Source organism: Camelus ferus, chromosome 7, assembly GCF_009834535.1.
Source record: "Camelus ferus isolate YT-003-E chromosome 7, BCGSAC_Cfer_1.0, whole genome shotgun sequence".
NCBI lineage: Eukaryota > Metazoa > Chordata > Mammalia > Artiodactyla > Camelidae > Camelus > Camelus ferus.
In genome coordinates this window covers 51,669,779-51,688,564 of record NC_045702.1, presented here as the reverse complement: position 1 = coordinate 51,688,564, position 18,786 = coordinate 51,669,779, and the positions used below count along the sequence as shown (strand labels likewise).

The window sequence follows — 18,786 nt, the reverse complement described above, 5'->3', positions numbered from 1 at the left end:
TAAGCTAACCAAACTCACAGAAGACAGTTTTAGTTTTTCAAACTCACACAATTTTGAAGAGACATTATTTTTTCCAATCTTCCTATTTTCCCAAAGAACGACTAAGTCTAAACAATAAAAGCCAAAACAATTTTGAAAGCAAAAGATATTTAGTCTCAAACATTCCCACATGAAAAAGCCTGATTACTCTGAACAGGGGTATTATGGGTTTCTGTAAACAGATTTGGCGCTGCATATTTGATGTACATGCCACATGATTTGATGCCAGGGAAAGTATGGTGAGTTTAGTATGAAATTAACAGTTAAATTTCAGCTAATTACTCACTGCAGTAAGTAGAGTTTTAAGTCTAATCTCCCCAAAGATTATCATTTTTTTTAAAAAAATCTGCATTCTGCTACTTGATAGCATGAACCTATTTGTTCAAGTGATCATGCACACTTGAAGGCTGACACTTAGGTCTAGAGAACACAGAGCAAATGTGTTGAGAGGGAAAGATTGGTGTCAATTGTATTCTACAAATTCAGATCTTTCAGGACAAAGGTATCTGAGAGCAGGTGGACATGCTCATATAGTTCTTAATGTTTCATTAGGAATTTTCCTCAAGTATTTACAGATTCATTGTCAAGGACATTTTCTGGATGTCCTTCCCAATACGCACAAAACCTTTAAAACCCAGACAATAGAGAAAGACAACAAGATTTAACTCATCAAGTAGAGAGATCTGGATTATACTTTGGACAGAAAACCAACTTACACAGCTTTATTTAATTTAATGTTGCTGCCGAACAACTTCATGTCACCATTTCATATCCTATTTTGGAGGTTTGCAAAAGGATTCTCATAAATCTTTTACAAATAATTATTTTTTTTAAAAATTACATTAATTCTTTGGTAATTTTTTTTTAAAATATACTTTCTAGAGCTGTAGTTGCAGGAAGAGAAGAGAAAGTGGCATTCAGGAGCAGAGAGAGGTAACGGGGCTCCTCTGTTTTACCCTCGATCAAACCAAGACTTGTATTTTCTAGCTCTGCTTGATGCAGTCCTTTCCAATGGTCCCGTCTGATGAAAGGACTAAGCCAAACATTGCTTTCAAAACTCCTATTTCCCACTACAGCAAACCTAGTGAAATGACAGTTCAAAGGAGAGGGAAGAAGAGAGATGACAATAATAAACTAAAATGGCACACCCCCCTGCTGTGCTAACATGTTTAGTATTTTCTCTACCTTTCTCTGATGAATGTTAATTGCTTCCCTGTTATGGACTGAACATTTGTGCCCCTCCCCAAAATTCATATGTTGAAATCCTAAGTCACTTGAGATGTTCGGAAGTGAGAATTTTGGTCGGTGTTTAAGCCATGAGAGTGGAGTCCTCATCAAGAGGATTAGGGTTCTGATTGAAAGAGACCTCCCTCTCCCCCTCATGTGAGCAGGCACTAAGAAAATGGTGCTCTGCAAGGAAGAGGGTCTTCCCCAGAACTCAAACACGTTGGCACCCTGACCTCACTCATACTTACAGCCTCCCGAATTACGAGAAATTAATTTCATTGTTTACAAGCCATCCATTCTATGGTATTCTGTTAGAGCAGCAGAACAGACTAAGACATCACCTTTCTTGTTCTCTCCTTTATTAAGGTGTCTGACCCCCCTCCCCCCCCCAAAAAGAACAGTTCCCTCTCTAAACTAGAATGGAATATATGAACAATAATGAAGAATTTCTCTATGAAATAACAGTATAGGTGAAGTTCATGGTCACATAGAGAGAGGAAAGAAAACCCAGGACCGATTTCAGATCCTGCGTCAGAGTGAGGGATAGTCAATGGTAGTTCCTGACACGCCCGCACACCTCCTACGTCTCCACTTTCGCATCGGACAAAGACTTTAATACAGAAGTTCTGACTTCTGCATTTTACAGATTGAGAAAACAAGGCCTAGAAAAATTGTATCCTGTTTGAGGTCATATAGCTAGTTTTTCAATTAGAGGGGAAGACACTAATTCAGTGCAAGAAATAATCAGTTACAATAGTTTTAGGAAATTCTTTAACCACGAACCTGTGTGCTTCATCTCTAAAGCCCCAAGCATGTAAAAGGTACAGATTAAATATAAAGCTTTTACAGATAAATTTTATAGACTTTGCAAATTTTATTGCCATAAAGGTTCATGTGCAAAATTGTATTAAAAAATGTATACTTGGTGGCAGACACCTATAGGAAGCCTGAATGGTGGCAAATAACAAGCCCTTGAATGTAAATACAACATGTTAAAGGTGCTCAGATTGACTGCATTTCAACCTAAGACAAAATTCCATGACATAAACGGAGCTGCTATTGCAAAGTCGCTCAAATCATGCCTTCTCTAGTCACAGCCCAGCTTTCATATATGTGCTATAGAGACTACAGAAAAAAAACCCCCTACATTTCCCCAGATTCTGCTGCATCTAAATTCTGTGGATTCTATTATGCAAAATGTAGGGTACTTACAAGGTAGACGTGAGCAGCTTAACTTGGTACCAGAAGCAATGAGACCAGATCCAGTGAAGAGACTTCATCTTCTGGATCAGCTATGGTAAAGTTTCCACCCACGGCCTCCTGGCATAGTAAGTACCCAGAACCAGTAACGGGAGGCGCTTTCCTTAGCACAGTCCCACAGTACGGTCAAGCGTTTCTATGAACTGCATTGTTCCTGGCTAGAGAGTATCCAATCCTGGTTCTGTGACTCTTGACAAATTCTATCAAGCTACAAAATACCCTGAAATAAATCTGTCTTTTGAACAATCAATGATACATTCTTTTGTTTACAATTAAGTACCTTTATCAATGTAACTGCCCTGTTATATTGAGAGTTTTTGCTTAGAACCACTTAATCAACATTCTATTACACCACCTGGTAGACTAGGGCCCCCACTGATGTGACAGTCCTATACCAAATAAAAAGGGGAGACAGTGATTCCAGCATGCCACTGGAATGAAGAACCACTGGTCTGCATCAGTCATCCGAATCTGGACCACACTGGATTTCCATTACAGCTTGAGCTGGTGAAACACATAGAGCCTCAGGTAGAGCCCTGATCTACTGAAACAGAGTCACTGAGGTATAGACTCGGAATCGATATATTTACTAAATTCCTCAGGTGATTATGATATTGCCAGGTGGGGACTTTTCCAACACACAGTGTTCAAAAACTACTGGCACAGAAGATCAACCATTTATCACTAAGGCCTAATGTAAGTTAATTAAAATAATATAAACTTTTTTCCTTTGAGACTACTAGTAGATTACTTGAACAAGGAAAAGCTGTACAAATTCTGGACCTGGATTTCAGGAAAATACCTAGTAAGATTTCTCATGATACCTTTGTGAAGAAGGTGGGTAAGTAAAGCTGAATCCAGTAATCAGTTGGACAGATTACACAATGGTGCAATGTCTAAACAAAAAAGATCTTCATCAAAGGAATAATATCCTTGTAAACTAGAAGTTTTATCTGTGAAATGGTCAGTATAGCTTAAGTTGTATTACAGTGCCGACAAAGTTTAGTTTTTTTTTCCACACTGCATGTCCATTGATAGTTCACTGGGGACTCTGACTCACAGCATTTTCACTAGGGACCTAAGCTCAAACCATGTGCACAATTTGGAAAAACCTCTAGCAGGACTGGGTAGATAACAGATATAGCAAGTTTTATGCTGATTTAAGGATTAACTGTTCTTCTGCTCTCAACTAACACCAAGTATGTGGAGTTTTCTTTTTCCCACGCTGAACTGTTCTGGCACTCACTACCCAGAGTTAGCACAGACCACACTCTCCAGGTTAAGGGCACAGCCCACCAGGCTGACTTCCACATCAGATGCCAACTGCAAGTTCGGGCCATCCATACATCTGACCATCAGGTTTCAGATCAGGGACTCCTACAATCCCCTCCTTGGGTTGACTTACTTGATAGAATGGCTCACAAAACTCAGGGAAACAGTTTACTTACTACCACAATTTTAAGGAATATTATTTTAAAAATGTATACGTGCAAACATTTGCCTTAAAAACAAAGTTATCATAAAAGTATTTTAAACATCAACAAAAATTAAGACTATAAACTCTAAGCTATTGGCTTGAATAGTTCGTGCCAGAAACACTAAATCTCTGTATAGTCACTGCTGTATCATCAGATACAGATTTTCAAATAGTTAAAACATGTTCCCCAAACACACAATTTTATATCATGGACCTCAATGATGGTTTGCAAAACAAAGTTGGATTAACAGGGTGAAGCATAACATTTCATGCATAGAATTATTTAAAAGAATACTTTAAGAGGGACTTAGATCCTCTATGGATTAAACTATAAAACCTGGTTTTAATTTTTCATTGTTATGTTTGTATGGTTATTTTTAAAAGAGGGATAGGACTTGATTTAAATTCATTCAACAGATTAAGGCAACTTTATGCTGCATTTCTAGTCCAGAGCATAAATTTCAGATCTTCCTGATTTATTTACAACTTGAGGAACTGAGTACTAGATGATAAAGTCATAAAACTTGATATGATGGTCAAGTATTTTTTTACTTACATGTATATATGTGTGTGTGTATGTATGTGTGTGTATATATATATATACACACATACATACACACACACATATAAACAGTCAAGCCAGTCACTTGATCCATAACTCTGTTCATACCACCCACAAAGAGCTCACTTAAATTATTATTTTTTTGAAGCCACTAGAATATTTTAAAATCAATTTTGGAAAAAAAAGTTAATTAGTGCTTTACTCTGGTAATATAGCTAAGAAACTATCATATGCAATAATTTAGCAAATACTATCTCTTATGATCAGAAAAAAATCACACATAGAAAGCATCTCTAGAGTTAAGCAAAGTAATTGTTAAAAGTTTCTTACATCAGTAAAGATAATACAGAAAAACTGAGTTGAAATATACCATTAGAGGCATTTGTCAGTGACTGAATTATCAAATTATCAGCAATGGATCACAGATAACATTGTAGAACATTTATGGATACTAAAGAATGAATCAAGCCTTAGCTTTTTCCAAATCATTTTTCCCTAAAGGTGTATACAAAATATAGACCTCTAATTAGTAAATTATATGAAGTAACTATAGCTAATTAATCATATGCCATATTCTAGACCAAAAAGGCAACAAAAGACTAAAAGAATAAAACTAATCAGTTCAAATTCACCAAATACAGAATAGCCTACACATACGTGTAAAAGAGCTCTACACAAACACAGAGGTTTAGTACCACCATGAGTTAAAAAAAGACTGATGTAATCTATTTAACTATAAACATATGTCAACACTGGGAAAGTGCAGCCAAAAATCAAGACCATCTACATTATCAGAAATATCATATACATAACAAGGCAGGTCTTCTTTTTAAAAAAAATTAATTTTTATTTTAGCTTTATTGAGTTGTAATTGAACATATAAAATTGCAAGATATCTAAAGTGACATCATGGTGATTTGATCTTTGCATATGTTGTGAAAGGATTCCCCCCATTTAATTAATCAGCACATCCATCACCTCATATATTGATCTTTTTTTGTGAGAGAGACTACTTGAGTTCTATTTTCGTAGAAAATTTCAATTATACAGTGCAGTGTTATCAACTATAATCACCATGTTTTGCATTAGATTCTCAGACCTTATTTGTTTTATAGCTAAAAGTTTGTACCCTTTTACCAGCCTGTCCCTATTTCTCCCATGCTCCCAGACCCCGGAAATCACCTTTCTACTCTGGTGATTTCCAAATTAGATGGACCACTTTTTTTATATTCCATAAGTGGCACCAAGGGCATGTCTTCTTTAAGCCAGAAAGAACATACATATAGCAGATATATGGAACTCAAGTCAATACCTTCTCTCTTTAGAGGAGGATCTATCAATGAACAGAAAATCTATCCAAAGACAACACACTTGATGCTCTGTCTTATGAAAAACAGTTAAGAATCTAGAAAGGTTTCACTGATCAGAAGCTTAGAAGGATACACAGCAACTACCTACAAAACACCTAACAGTTCTCACAGAGATGGATTAGATTTAGGGAACAAAGTCCAACATCTGAACACTACAAAAAGTTCTATTACAGCACCACAGAAAGCACAAACCAACACTCCACACTCAACAGGGAACAGAAGCTCCACCTTACATGTGTTCATATCCTTGGTGTTAACAACGCCAAGTAGGGCACTCAAGGTTAAAGATACTGAATTAACCACATGGAAAAATTAGTACTCAAGTATAAAAATACTCTGCACAGAGGTAATGGTGTCTTTATTTAAGATGTATTTGTGGGGAATGTTTCCCAAAGCTTCTTTAGGGAACTTTAGTACCATGAGTTGTCTATGGTAAAGGATTACAATAGAAAATGGAAAACGGCATAACCATTTGTCCCCAATTTGGAGATACAGAGTATGTTAAAGATTTGTGAGAAGACCCTCATTAAAGAAGTTTGTTTAACTTTATTCTGTTGCTTCCCCAATTTTTTTAACCATAGCCCTTTTTGAACGGTGTTTCTAATGAACATCCCAGGGTCTTCTGGTAAATGCTCTTTAAGGTGGAATTATGCAGTGGACAGTGTGTTGGGCTAGTAAGAATCAACTGAGATCTGTGCCTTTGAGGACAAAAGTAAACCCTGCATTTTAAACATTTTCACATACTTGAAACATCTTCAGTACTGTATTTTTAAGAAGAGACAAGCAACATCTAAGTAAGCTATCCTTGCTTCCTAAAACAATGAGAGAGGTATCTTGAAGGCCTTGCAAGACCATCCTTTTCCCACTTTTGGTAGCTTAGTAGAGGACTGGCTTAGCAGGTCCAAGTTTCCTTAAAAGAGCAGTCAGATACCAAGAAGTGGGCTGCAAAAGCGCCTCCTTTTCAACAAGGCCACTTTCCCAATCAACGAGCCTTCACAGGCACAGAGCCACATGGATATTCACTGTACTCCATTCCAGTAATGTGTAGAGCACGTCAAGTGTGGGGAAATGAATAACTGCAATGTAAATGTCAACTCTACACGAGTTACTGGTTTAGCAAGTAAAAACACAAGGTGCCCAGTTATATTTTAATTTCAGAATAACTACAAAGAATTTTTAGTGCAAATATGTTCCATGTAATATTTGGGACATACTTAAGCTAAAAAATATTTTTATCTGAACTTCAATGCTGTATTTCATCTGACAACCAGACCCTCCAGTGGAATGTAAGCTACAGCGCACAAAGACCGCTTTTACTTCATCTAAAGCACAGGACAAACAGAGTTCCAGGATGGTGTGTGCTCTAACATTCCCCAGCTTTTGGAATTTTCCCAAACTCTAGTTTGTTCCTGCATAGCATAGCATTAGTTGTATGCATCCATGACTTCTTTACATGGCACACAAGAAAGAGATGATTTATTTTTCCCACCATAATAATCTTTAGTACAACCAAAGGCAATCTACTGAAAAGGCAACATACCTGAAGGAAGGTCCAGACCTCAGTTCTTATTCTTACTCTGCCAGTTATGTCCTTAGGCAAGTATAGGTACCTCTTTAGGCCTTGGTTGTGCTGACTGAGGAACCCCTGCAGCACTAACATTTTGTAATTCCATAATCCTAAATAAACTCAACTTTACCTTGTCCTTGATGACCAACTAGAGATCATGCTTGCTTATTTTAAAAGCAGAGGAAACCACCTCAAAGGTAAAGAAAGTCAGGGAACGGGCTAAAAGATGGTCCTTATATTTAACTAAAATCCATTTGTTTCAAAAGAATTGTTACTTTCAGCTTAAAATGGCACTTTAAATATCTCATTAAACAATAGCTGTTATTCATCAACCATAAAAATACCTATCATTCCCTGGACAATCAGTACCAAATCACTTTTATTCCAGACCATTAGAAACAGCAGTTGACTGTTTTACTTCCTTGACTCCTCTTGTGGCACACCTCTAAGACACCATAAAGCACTCTGCAAGTTCGGTGAAAGGTATCTATGCACAAAGGGCAAATCCATCTTTTCTAACAGATTCTCCAAACAGTTTCATTTAAATAGTACAAAGAATCTATAATGCGAATTCACTTCGTCTTTAGCTTAACTGGCTATTAAGAGACTGCCAATAACAGTTTTTCTCTAGTTAAATGCCATGCCCTCTGGTAATCTGAATGCCATCCATTGCTTTCAAATGATTAAACTCTAGATCACCAACATCTTTAGCATAGCATAAAAGAAATAAGCAAATTCAAACTATACAAACACCTAAGAGTTATGACCTTAGGGTTACTAGTTAAATACAAAAGTCCCGTTAAATTTGAAATTCAAATTTCAAATTCCAAATTAGGGATATACTTACAATTATTTATTATTTATCTGAAATTCAAATTTAACTGGGAATTCTGTATTTTTATTTGCATATCTGGCAATTCAATGTGGGTTACGTAGTATGAGATATTTGCCAATCTTCATCTTTTTTTCCCCTAATCAAAATACTAGTTTTCATTTTTATTTTTCCCTTAGAGTCAATAGTTTCTACCTACTGTAGATCATGAACAGAGGAGTAATCTTCCAGCCAAAACTTTTATTAATATCTCTTTGCTTTTAACAAAATCATGTTTCCACCATTAAAACTGTACTCTAACGAACACACAATCTGAAGAGACCAAAATGTTACCTACCTGTGGGTAGTATATGAGAAGACCACATAATAAAATATTTCTTTTTTTCACTTCTCTGGCCAATTCCTTAATCTGCATTAGGTCTTCCATTTTCCGACCAAACGGTATTGATTTATTATCAAGAAAATGCACCTGCAAAATAACATAAAAGGTAACAATTAGAATACCATTCTCTTCATTTTCCCTTGAAAAATATGACATGAAAGAAGCCCAAAACGTCAAATTATAATATCGCAACTATCAATTCGTGTTAATGTCTAGTTGATCATTTCAAGCCATAAATGCTTGATAACATGAACCATGCTTTATAAACACACATGCAGTAGATACTCAATGAGAACACACTGTTGAAAAATATAAAATACTAATATTCTATTTCAATTTGTGTCAGAGTCAAACATATAAAGAATATATAATTTCATTAATTCCCTCAACTTACTTCATAATTTGTAATTTGAAACTAGGCTAGATAGAAATAAACAAGCATGTTAAGAAATTAACAGTAACAATAAAATTCAAGAAACTGCTTATCCAAATACATAAAATTTTTAGAAGAATCCCTTCTAAAGTAATCATTGGAATGCTAACAAATAATTCTCTACTTCTTACAGTAAATCCATAAGCATTTCATATAGAGTTCTTTAAGCAGTGTTAGTGTTTTCCTTGAAATTATTCCAATAACTATTTTAAAGCATTATTTACATTTAAATTTTAAGGTCTCGGGGTGATCTGTCCTCTTTTCTCCAAATTATTGAAGTTTTATAGTACTATTTGTCTCTCATTGGACATAAAAGACCTAAATCACAATAATAGTCTCAAAATAACTAATTAAAATGCAAATCTATATATACAATGAACACAAATATATGTATTCTTTTGCAATGTCAAATTTTAAAAACTCAAGAATTGTAATTTGTTCAATTATGTGTATTCACTAACTAGAACCATTTGAAAATATACTCCACCTGCCACCCTTCCTCTCTGCTCACTCATAAGGAGACATGCTCTTTAGAAAATACACAACAAAACATCTTATTATACTCTTTCTGTTAAACAAGGGAGAGAGGGTTTTTTTTCCTACCATCACACTGCATTTTACTCTTCTAGGGAAAAACTACTTATATAACATTCAGTTTTAAAGATAACTATAAGATGATGTGCAATGTATATTAATTTACTAGATATTCATTAGCTATTTCCTGGAACTTTGCATTAAATATAGTCAGGTGAAGACATGCACATCCAGCTGCTTCCCCTTGAAATCTAAGGTGGCAATGAAGACTTTTTTCCTTAAAAAGTGCTCAACTGACAAAGAAACCAAGAGAATAGAGAAGAAAACAAAAAAAAAACCTTTTTCGGAAGATGAAAAGCAGAAAGAAAAAGTTTCAGGCTTTTCTACCTGCTGAAGAGATGAAGAAAAGACGCTGTAACCCTGGAGTCTTGGGTTCAGCTTCCTCTAACTTCTGTTTCTCTGAAAACTTACAAAGACGGAATTTCAGCTTTTTTACCAGGCAGCATTACTTATGGTAAAAGCAACTCCTGAATGGTGAACCACAACCAGGCTGGAAGAATTGTGAATTAACTACAATCACTAGACCCGCCATCAGAGTCATTTGACTTGTCACCAGGTACTCCTCTAGCTGGGACTGGGAAGCTAACAGCTATCAGCTATGGCAAAAGATGTCCATTCCTATTTGCAGCCTCAGGCTTCTAAAAGAATGGCTCATACCACCTTCTGTAATCTCCTTCCCTCACCCTTGAGAAGCCAAGGTCGAGGCAGAAGTGAGGAAACAGAAAAGCAGCCCCTGTACCAATGCAAGATGATGAGCTCAAGAGCCAAAGCAGAAGACATGTCCACCTCTGCCCCACCTTTTTTCCTGCCCTGTAGTCTTCCACAATGTTGGGCCAACTAGTGCAATACAGCCTTCCTCTAGTCTTATAAGTTTGCAATATCCACCTGAACCTAAAAGTGCTGGTGGTGGGCTTCCCAACAAAAAGCAGGCTAATTCCCCGAACTTGAGGCAATTTGGGAAACTGTAGTCATGGTATGAATCTGAAGCCAGGGAACTGGCTGAGGGTAAGAGTCTCCCCTCAGCCCATATGGCCAGATCACTGCATGGCCCCTGACAGCTGGACTAGGGAACAACACTGCTTTTCAGAGTTAAAAGCCTCACACGCCTCTTTACCTCTTTTAACTGTGTAATTACCTGTACTATTTAGATACCATGAAATGCCAGCAGCCACCATGTCCAACATACTTTATGTGAATGGGATGCCTTAGAGATTTGCAGTGCACAACCTGGGCAACCTTACTGCCAGCCTAGATAGATGAGATAGGCAGACATTTCTTAATTAATACTAGTTTTTCTGACAAATTTTGAGTTCTGAAAAATCTCACACTATAGTAAGGAAGGTGGGTGGTTGGGAAAGGGTTTTTGGAAAAAACAGCACAAGACACTGAAAAGATCATTTTAATTTGTAATTACAGCCTGCACAGAAAGTTAAAATGCACAGAAATGAAAGAGTGGAAATGCTGGTAACACATTATTTGGAGAAGAAATGATAGATATTCTACAACTGAGATTGGAGCTCTGCACCTCGAAGCTGCCATGAAAGTTGACCAAGAGGAAACAGCCCTCCAGGAGCAGAGGAACCTCTCTGCCAAGTCCGAGCTGGGAATAGGTGCTCATTTCTAATTTTCCCAGAAGAGTGTCCTAACAGAGACCGTAAAATTAATTTTTAAATTTTCAGTTAATTACATCAAGGGTTAATTATAAAAGTCGGTAACTTTAGGAGCCTAAAAATGCTAGACTAAAATTCTAGAGAATAAATTATATCAGAATGAGAATGCTCAATAGATAAAATGTGCTGAATACATTTTGTTTTGGAGGACAGAAATTAGAGACTGGTTAACTTATAATTATATATATTTTAAAAGTGATGCTGTTTAATTAAAGCTATAAACAATTGTATTTTATAGTTTCTGAACTTGCAGAGAGACTAAAGGATTATTTGTATCAATGCAGCAGAGCACAGGAGGAAAGTCAAGTTGCAAACAAAACGACTGGCCAACAGCAATAGCAAAAGAATAAGCTTGTAGAAGGAATCCCAGGTATAAAGATAAATATAAAACATTTAACTCTTTCATAAGTGGCAGATTTACCAGATTGGATTTTTAAGAAAATCTAACAATATGCTAGTTTTAATATAGCTGTCAAATGAAAACTATCTTTCTAGGATAGGATAGTTTTCATTCGACATTTATATATGATAGTTTCATTAGACATTTATATACGTACTGGTATGAAAAAAGACACCATACAGATAGTACCAAAAATGAAGACTGGAGCAATAAGGAAATCTTCCTACTCCTTAAAAAAGAATGTAATTTCATTTTTTTTTAAGGTAGCAAATTCACTCCTATAAACTAGTAAACTGCTTAAACATTTAACATGTGGGCGACTCTGTGGGTGGGCGAGGTTTCCGGCACAAAGAGTTTGGAAAAGGCTTCTCTGTGCCTCATGTCTTCTACACTCAGTTCTACACATGCTTTATATTTGTCTTGGTAACCATTTAATATAATCCTGGTCTCAGATGAAGTCCAACTAATTTTTTATATTTAAAAATGTAATTTTTCACTTATCTCTGAGGACAGTTATATTAGTTAAAGTTAAAAGTTAAAAATTAGTTAACATTACATACAATATTCCTTAAAACATCAGGAATGTTCCATAACACCACAGTTAGCACTTCTGTCTCATTCCAGAGTCCATGTTCACAGGAAGGCCTGGGAAGGGAGTCAGGATTTGTGGTAGAAGTGAAAAAAAGATTCTTTGTTTATTTGAGTAATGCATTGCTTAATGCCCACCAAAGTGGAAGGAAGATAGTCAAAATATGAGCTCTGGTAATTATCAAATAATTGAGTTAGAAAGAATTGGTAGATAGACCAGAGGTTCTTTGAAAACACACAATAGATACTGCAAAATTATCAACATATGTGTACAGAAAAGTAAATTGTGTAAATGAGGCCCAACATCTTCAAAACATCACTTTTCAAAAGAAACAGAAGGGAAATCTAATAATTGATGAAAGTGGTCAATATTAAGCAGATCAAAGAGTCTATCTTAAGGATTAAAAAAAGCTTTAGAAAAACTTTCATCTCACTTCAGCTATTTATGAATTACATGGATATTAATGAAAATTACTTTAATGAATTTACTTTTAAAAAGAAAAAAGGAACAAGCTTTAATATTGAGTCATTTCATTTTAGAACAAGTTTAAATCAATGTCACCATAAAATTCAACTCATAATTCTGATGAACAAAAACAAATTAAGTTTTAAGCTATCATGGAAACTCAGAGCAAATGCTTAACAACTCAGTTGTAAATCTTAACAAAATACCAGCAAAGCTAGTAATGACATTTAACAAAAGATAGTAAATAAAATAGTACTTTGTATTAAAATACTAGCCATACAAAAGATTTAAATGTTTCTACTGATTCAATAAATTAAAAACTAAATGAGTTTTATAATATCAGTAAAAAAATGTTTTATTTGGCTGCATTTTTTTAGATCCTTATTTAAAAGATCAAAGAAGTAATGGAATGAGAACTCCGTATTTTAAACAGTCAATAGAAAAACTTAATATTACTTTAAAACATGCGAAAAAATCATAAAATGAACAGTTTTTCAGATTATTTCACAAGATTATTTCTACTACAAGAACATAACTCTGCCAGGGCTGTATTATGCCACAATTATCTGAAGCATTACATACAGCTATAATTAACATCTGTATCATCTACAACAAATTTTAGAGCCAAGAGTTAAAAGCAGTCCCAATGATGAATATGAAGCATTGATTTGTTTAGCTAATATTATTTGAAACATTTAACTTCATATTTACTTATTTTTCTATTTGAGAAAACTGAGAAAATTGTCAGAGAATATAAATCACTGAAGAAGTTACAAAAAGCAGGTATGTAATTCTTCACTGAGTGTAGCCTAAAATTTTTATATATTTTAGTGACTTGTCAAAATTTCATTTTACATGATAAAATATATTACTGTTTAAGCAACAGTTATTATTAGGGCCATTTAGATAAGCATTTTGTGACTTAAAAAACAAGATATTTTTAGAGTTCGCAAATAAAGACACTGTATGCATTTAGGCAAACCATTATAAAGTCCATTATAGTACTTTGAATTTCTAAGAATAATTGATTCTGTTCTTATGTACCTACATTTGTAAGTGAAAATTATTAAATATATTAAAAATGTTTCATGAGGCGAAACAATGAAAGAGACTCTTTTCAGAAGATGAAGTATATGGAATACACAATGAAAACAAAAACTATTCAGAGACATGACCAAGGTGATCAAAATGCAGGGATGTTCTGTACAGAAGCCATACTAGCCTAGTCTCCACTGATTCATTCTGGGCCTTTTAAAAAAATACAGCAAAAATCATTAATAATTTCAGGAATTAATAATTGTTTAATAATCTCAGGAGTTAACAGTCATTTGGTAACATTTAATCATCTCGGATTTCTTTGACCTCAGGAAATTCATAATCTAATACTAACCAAAACAATGCAGACACACAAAATAAGATCTTAGGTATAGTTCTTCTGAATGATTTGGTAAGGTTAAACTTACTATAGAAAGATACAAAAAAAAAAATTCTGCTAGTTTAAGAAAATGTTAAAAACATTAGTCTTAGAGAAAAAACACAATAGCCAGAAATTTCAATTACAGTTCTTCCCATAACAAATTAGAAAATGACTGGTGTTCTGCTTTGTTGAGCTATTTTTCATTAAAATAAAGTGCTAACTTTACTTTCTAAGAGATTTTTTTTTTTCATGGAGCAATGTCAGGTAATAGAACTCACTCAATATAAAAAGTGGCCACATAAAACTGTCTACTAGAGTGACCACTAGCCAAATACAGCTGTTTACATTGTAATTCAAATTTGTTAAAATTACATAAAAATTAAAGTATCATAGCTACACCTCAATGCTCATAGCTGCAGGTAGCTAGTGGATACCATATGCAAAAACATAGAAATCAAAGATTCCATCATTGCAGGAAGTACTAATGGGTGACACTTATGTAGAACAAAAGAAGTTTATATGATATCATTACTGGTCACACATCCCATTTATTTAATTTTCTCAGTCATTACCTTATGTGTGTTACAAAAGGAATTTTCATTTTTGCCCAAATGTTACGTTACTACTTAAAATTTTGCTGTGAAAAATTAGATCTAGGTAAATCCAGATCTAGTTACAGTAGGTAAAACCTTACAGAATCAGCTAAAACAGACTGAGCTTTTTAAAAATTCACATATAAAACATATTCCTGAAAATGTGAAGGAATATGAATATGTGAAATAAATCTCTCAGTTGAGATGGTCCCAGTCTCCGTTTCTGCCCCAGTGGGAGTAACAGGGGCTGAATTTACCTTTCCACCTGAAACAAGTAAAAAAAAAAATAGACAAACTACATGAAACAAGCATTTTATGACATGATGCTCTAGGCAGCAAGTGACATCAGAGAGGTGAGAAACCAATGAGGTGAGCTCTATATTTGCCCCAACTTACTGCCTTGAAACAGTTTCCAGGCCGTGGTACATTGCAGGGTGGAGACCACACACCCAGGTTTAAGGCTTCTGGCAATAAAGGTGGCTAGAGTCCCCCAGGCAGAGTACCAGAGAGGAAAGAGGGGCACAGAACAGGAACTCTGAGATTGTCACAGTAACTCCCTCATATACAAAGCAGAACTCTTATCAGTGCACACATTTCAGAAAACCACCTAAGGCTGGGAAAAACCAGCCCCCAAACTGCGCCTAATACACACCCTGGGTCAGCAAGAGCGGTGGTAGCCACCAATCAGACTGGAAACCTTTGTAATTTACAGAGTGTTGGATAGAAATCTAAGAAGACTGCCTCAGTTGTTGGGAATGATTAGCACTGAACTAAATACACTGATTAGTTCCTCTGAAAAATCATAAAAACAATACCTAAAAGGGTCAAACTGTTTCCAATTAACTGTATCCTAGAATAAGGCTCAAAAATACTGATAGAAATACAAAAGCATCCAGCACTCAACAAGGTAATAAAATTCACATTATCTACCAGCTAATCAAAAAAAAATCAAATGTGCAAAAAAGCAGAAAAACATGACCCCTAATGAGGAGAAGTCAATCAATCAAAACCGATGCAGAACTGACGGCTATTAGACTTAATAAAAAAGGACATTAAAACAATCTTACAGCTGTGCTCCATTTGTTCAAAAAGCTACAGAAAAAAAAAAAAGTGTGTTAAGTAGAGAAAAGGAAGATGTAAAATAGACTTAACCCTGTCTTCTAAAGTTGGAAATAACCTCTGAGATTTAAAAAAAATACACCAGAGGGGATTAACAGCAGACTAGACATTGCAGAAAAAAGGCTTCGTGAACTTGAAAATATAGCAATGGAAACTATTTTAAATGAAATAAAGGGGGAAAAGAGAAAAAGACTTAAAAAAAAAAAAAAAAAAAGGAAAAATAAGGAGGGCATCAGTGAGATCTGGACCAACCTCAGCCTAACATGCCAATATTTGGAGCTCTATGTGTGAAGACATGCATAGGTATGAATATAAAAAAAAATTAAGCATATTTTTCATCTTAGGTATTATAATTTTCATAAGTTTGATTTGAGTCTTTTTTTATTGAAGTGTAGTTGATTTACAATGTTTCAGGTGTATAGCAAAGTGATTCAGTTTTATATATACATACATATATTCTTTTTCAGGTTCTTCTCTAAGTTATTACAAGACACTCAATGTCATGGCATGTGTGTGCTGAGCTGAAGTGAATGGTCAGGGCTAAAAAATATTTGCTTAGCACTTGCTTTTACCATAGCGTAAGAGTAAGCTGAACAACATGAATGAGTAAAATATCACAATCTGTTGATATATTGTACACTTAGCATATTATGCTGAAGGTAAGTTTTGTTAAATTTTCTATTTATGACAAGGTACAGGCTACTCATTTTTGAATCCATTTAATTGAAAAAGATAGATGGCAAGAAAAACCCCTTCTTCAAGTATCTAATAGGTTAGTTTACTGCATAATCCCAATAAATCGCAGGATTAAATGAAGAAACCTCCAATTATCACCCATAATCTTTGATTTTAAACTTTTGTCTTTCTCAAGATACCTCAGTATTTCTCATTAAGTAAATATATAAGTAAATGCTATGCACATGAACTAAAAGATAAAATTAATGCTCATAAATGCAATTTTCCATTTGCTTAATATAGTAGTGATTTAGAATTTATTTTGAAACAAAAAAGAATGCCTCTCACAAAAATGTTTGAAAATCACCTCCTAAATTCAATTTATAAGAGGAAAATCAAGTTCCACTTAGGAATGAGAAACACTTTCAAGGTTAATGCTACTTGTTAGGGTAAATGCAGGAAATAATATAAAATAAAACATAAACAGTCATTTATTGACACAAGATATGCTTCATAAAAAATGGAAACAGGTATCTGCAAATCAGTTATGGTTCTTGAATGAAAACAATTTTTTTCTAACAGGCAAAATGGAAAAAATTGAACTATACTGAAAAGAAAGGAGGATAGCATAAATCAATATAGTAAAATTCATGATGTTTAAATTTATACAGAGTAAATAACGGCCTAAAAATGTAGGTAAAACTAGCAGTATTATTCTCCTTAATAGAATGTAGCCATTACTTTAGATGCCATTTCTACTCATTCCTCATTCCCAGCCACTTTCATTTCTGCAAGTCACCGCAAAGCATCTATTTGTGGTGGGCAGCACTGGAACAGGGCGGGATAGGAGACATAAGTAACATCAAGTCAATTAACATTTCTGAATGCCTATGTATGCTCCTCTTGGGAAAGGAAAAAAAAAAAAAAAAGACTGAGCACAGGAGTGTCAAGGAAGGATTCCAAGAGGAAGTACTGTCACTCAAACTTTAAGGATCAAAGTCAATCAAGCAAACACTAGAAAAATAGTGCCTCAGGTGGAAAAACTCACCAGAGTAAACATAGATGTGTCAGATGACATGGTGCACGTGCAGAACTACAGCAGTTCAGTATTACCAGAGGGCAAACTGCTCAGTGAAGAAAGGAGAAGCAGGATGATAAGATGAAGCAAGAGCCACATCAGATCAAAGCTTTATGATCAGACTGAGCTTTATCCAGCAGGGAATGATGGCGTTCGGAGCAGGCTGCCCCAGGATAGGCCACTTTGACATACTGAGTATTCTGAATTACATTTACTTGAGAAACAGCAGGAACAAGAAGGACACTCTGAGCCTCCTCTACATCTCCCAGAGAGCAGGTAATAAATTTCCCACATGGAAGTCACTCTCCCTGTACCAGGAGGTCAAGAGATACCCTTATGGCCAGAGATAGGGAATTCAGGGCTGAAAAGTCTACGCAAACTCTGCTTAGTTTCTTCACTAATTATTAGCCAAGCTTAAGTTTGTCTTGTCAGTTCTTCACAAATGTACTGTTTCTTTGTCTAAAAGCGATGTAAACAGCCTGCTGTGATCCCTCTTGGGTACCAACATCTAAGAAAGCTTCATACATACAACATTCATTTTTTTTCTTCTGTTATTCTACCTTGTGTCAATTATTAGACCAGCCAAAAGAACCAAGAGAGGAGCAGAGGGAAAATTTCCCCTTCCTCACAATGAGAGTAGCGCGGTAGATTTGCAATTAGCAAAATCTGTCATGGTGGCTCTGATGAGGTCAAAACTGCAAACAAAAGAGGGACTGTGGGGAGGGACAGTCCCAGGGCAGAAGATGAAGAATCCAAATTTTTAAACTTCAAGTGCTTGAACATTCCTGTCAAAACAGAGGGATAATGAAGACTGGATGTAAAAAAACAGGAAATGGTACATGAGGCTTGATGACACAAACAGTGTATGTCTATTAAAGAAATGTCTAATAGACATTTTAGGAAAAGGACTAAGTAACTGTTGCAAAGAAATCACTTCAGACTGACAATTTAAACCAAAGATCAAGAAACTGGGGCGCATGGGGTCAATCCAGCCTCTTGGCTGTTTTTTGTGAATAAAGTTTTACTGAAACACAGCC

At 35.2% G+C, this 18,786-nt stretch overlaps 1 protein-coding gene across 16 annotated transcripts in view; it reads right to left on the bottom strand.

The window, feature by feature from the left end:
* Positions 1-18,786, bottom strand: part of CRPPA (CDP-L-ribitol pyrophosphorylase A) — a 331,012-nt gene that overhangs the window by 196,158 nt on the left and 116,068 nt on the right. For all 16 annotated transcript variants that reach the window (XM_032483917.1, XM_032483907.1, XM_032483909.1 and 13 more), the window contains one exon: positions 8,672-8,803. In XM_032483917.1, the coding sequence (XP_032339808.1) occupies positions 8,672-8,803 (132 nt within the window). The remainder of the gene's footprint in view (positions 1-8,671; positions 8,804-18,786) is intronic.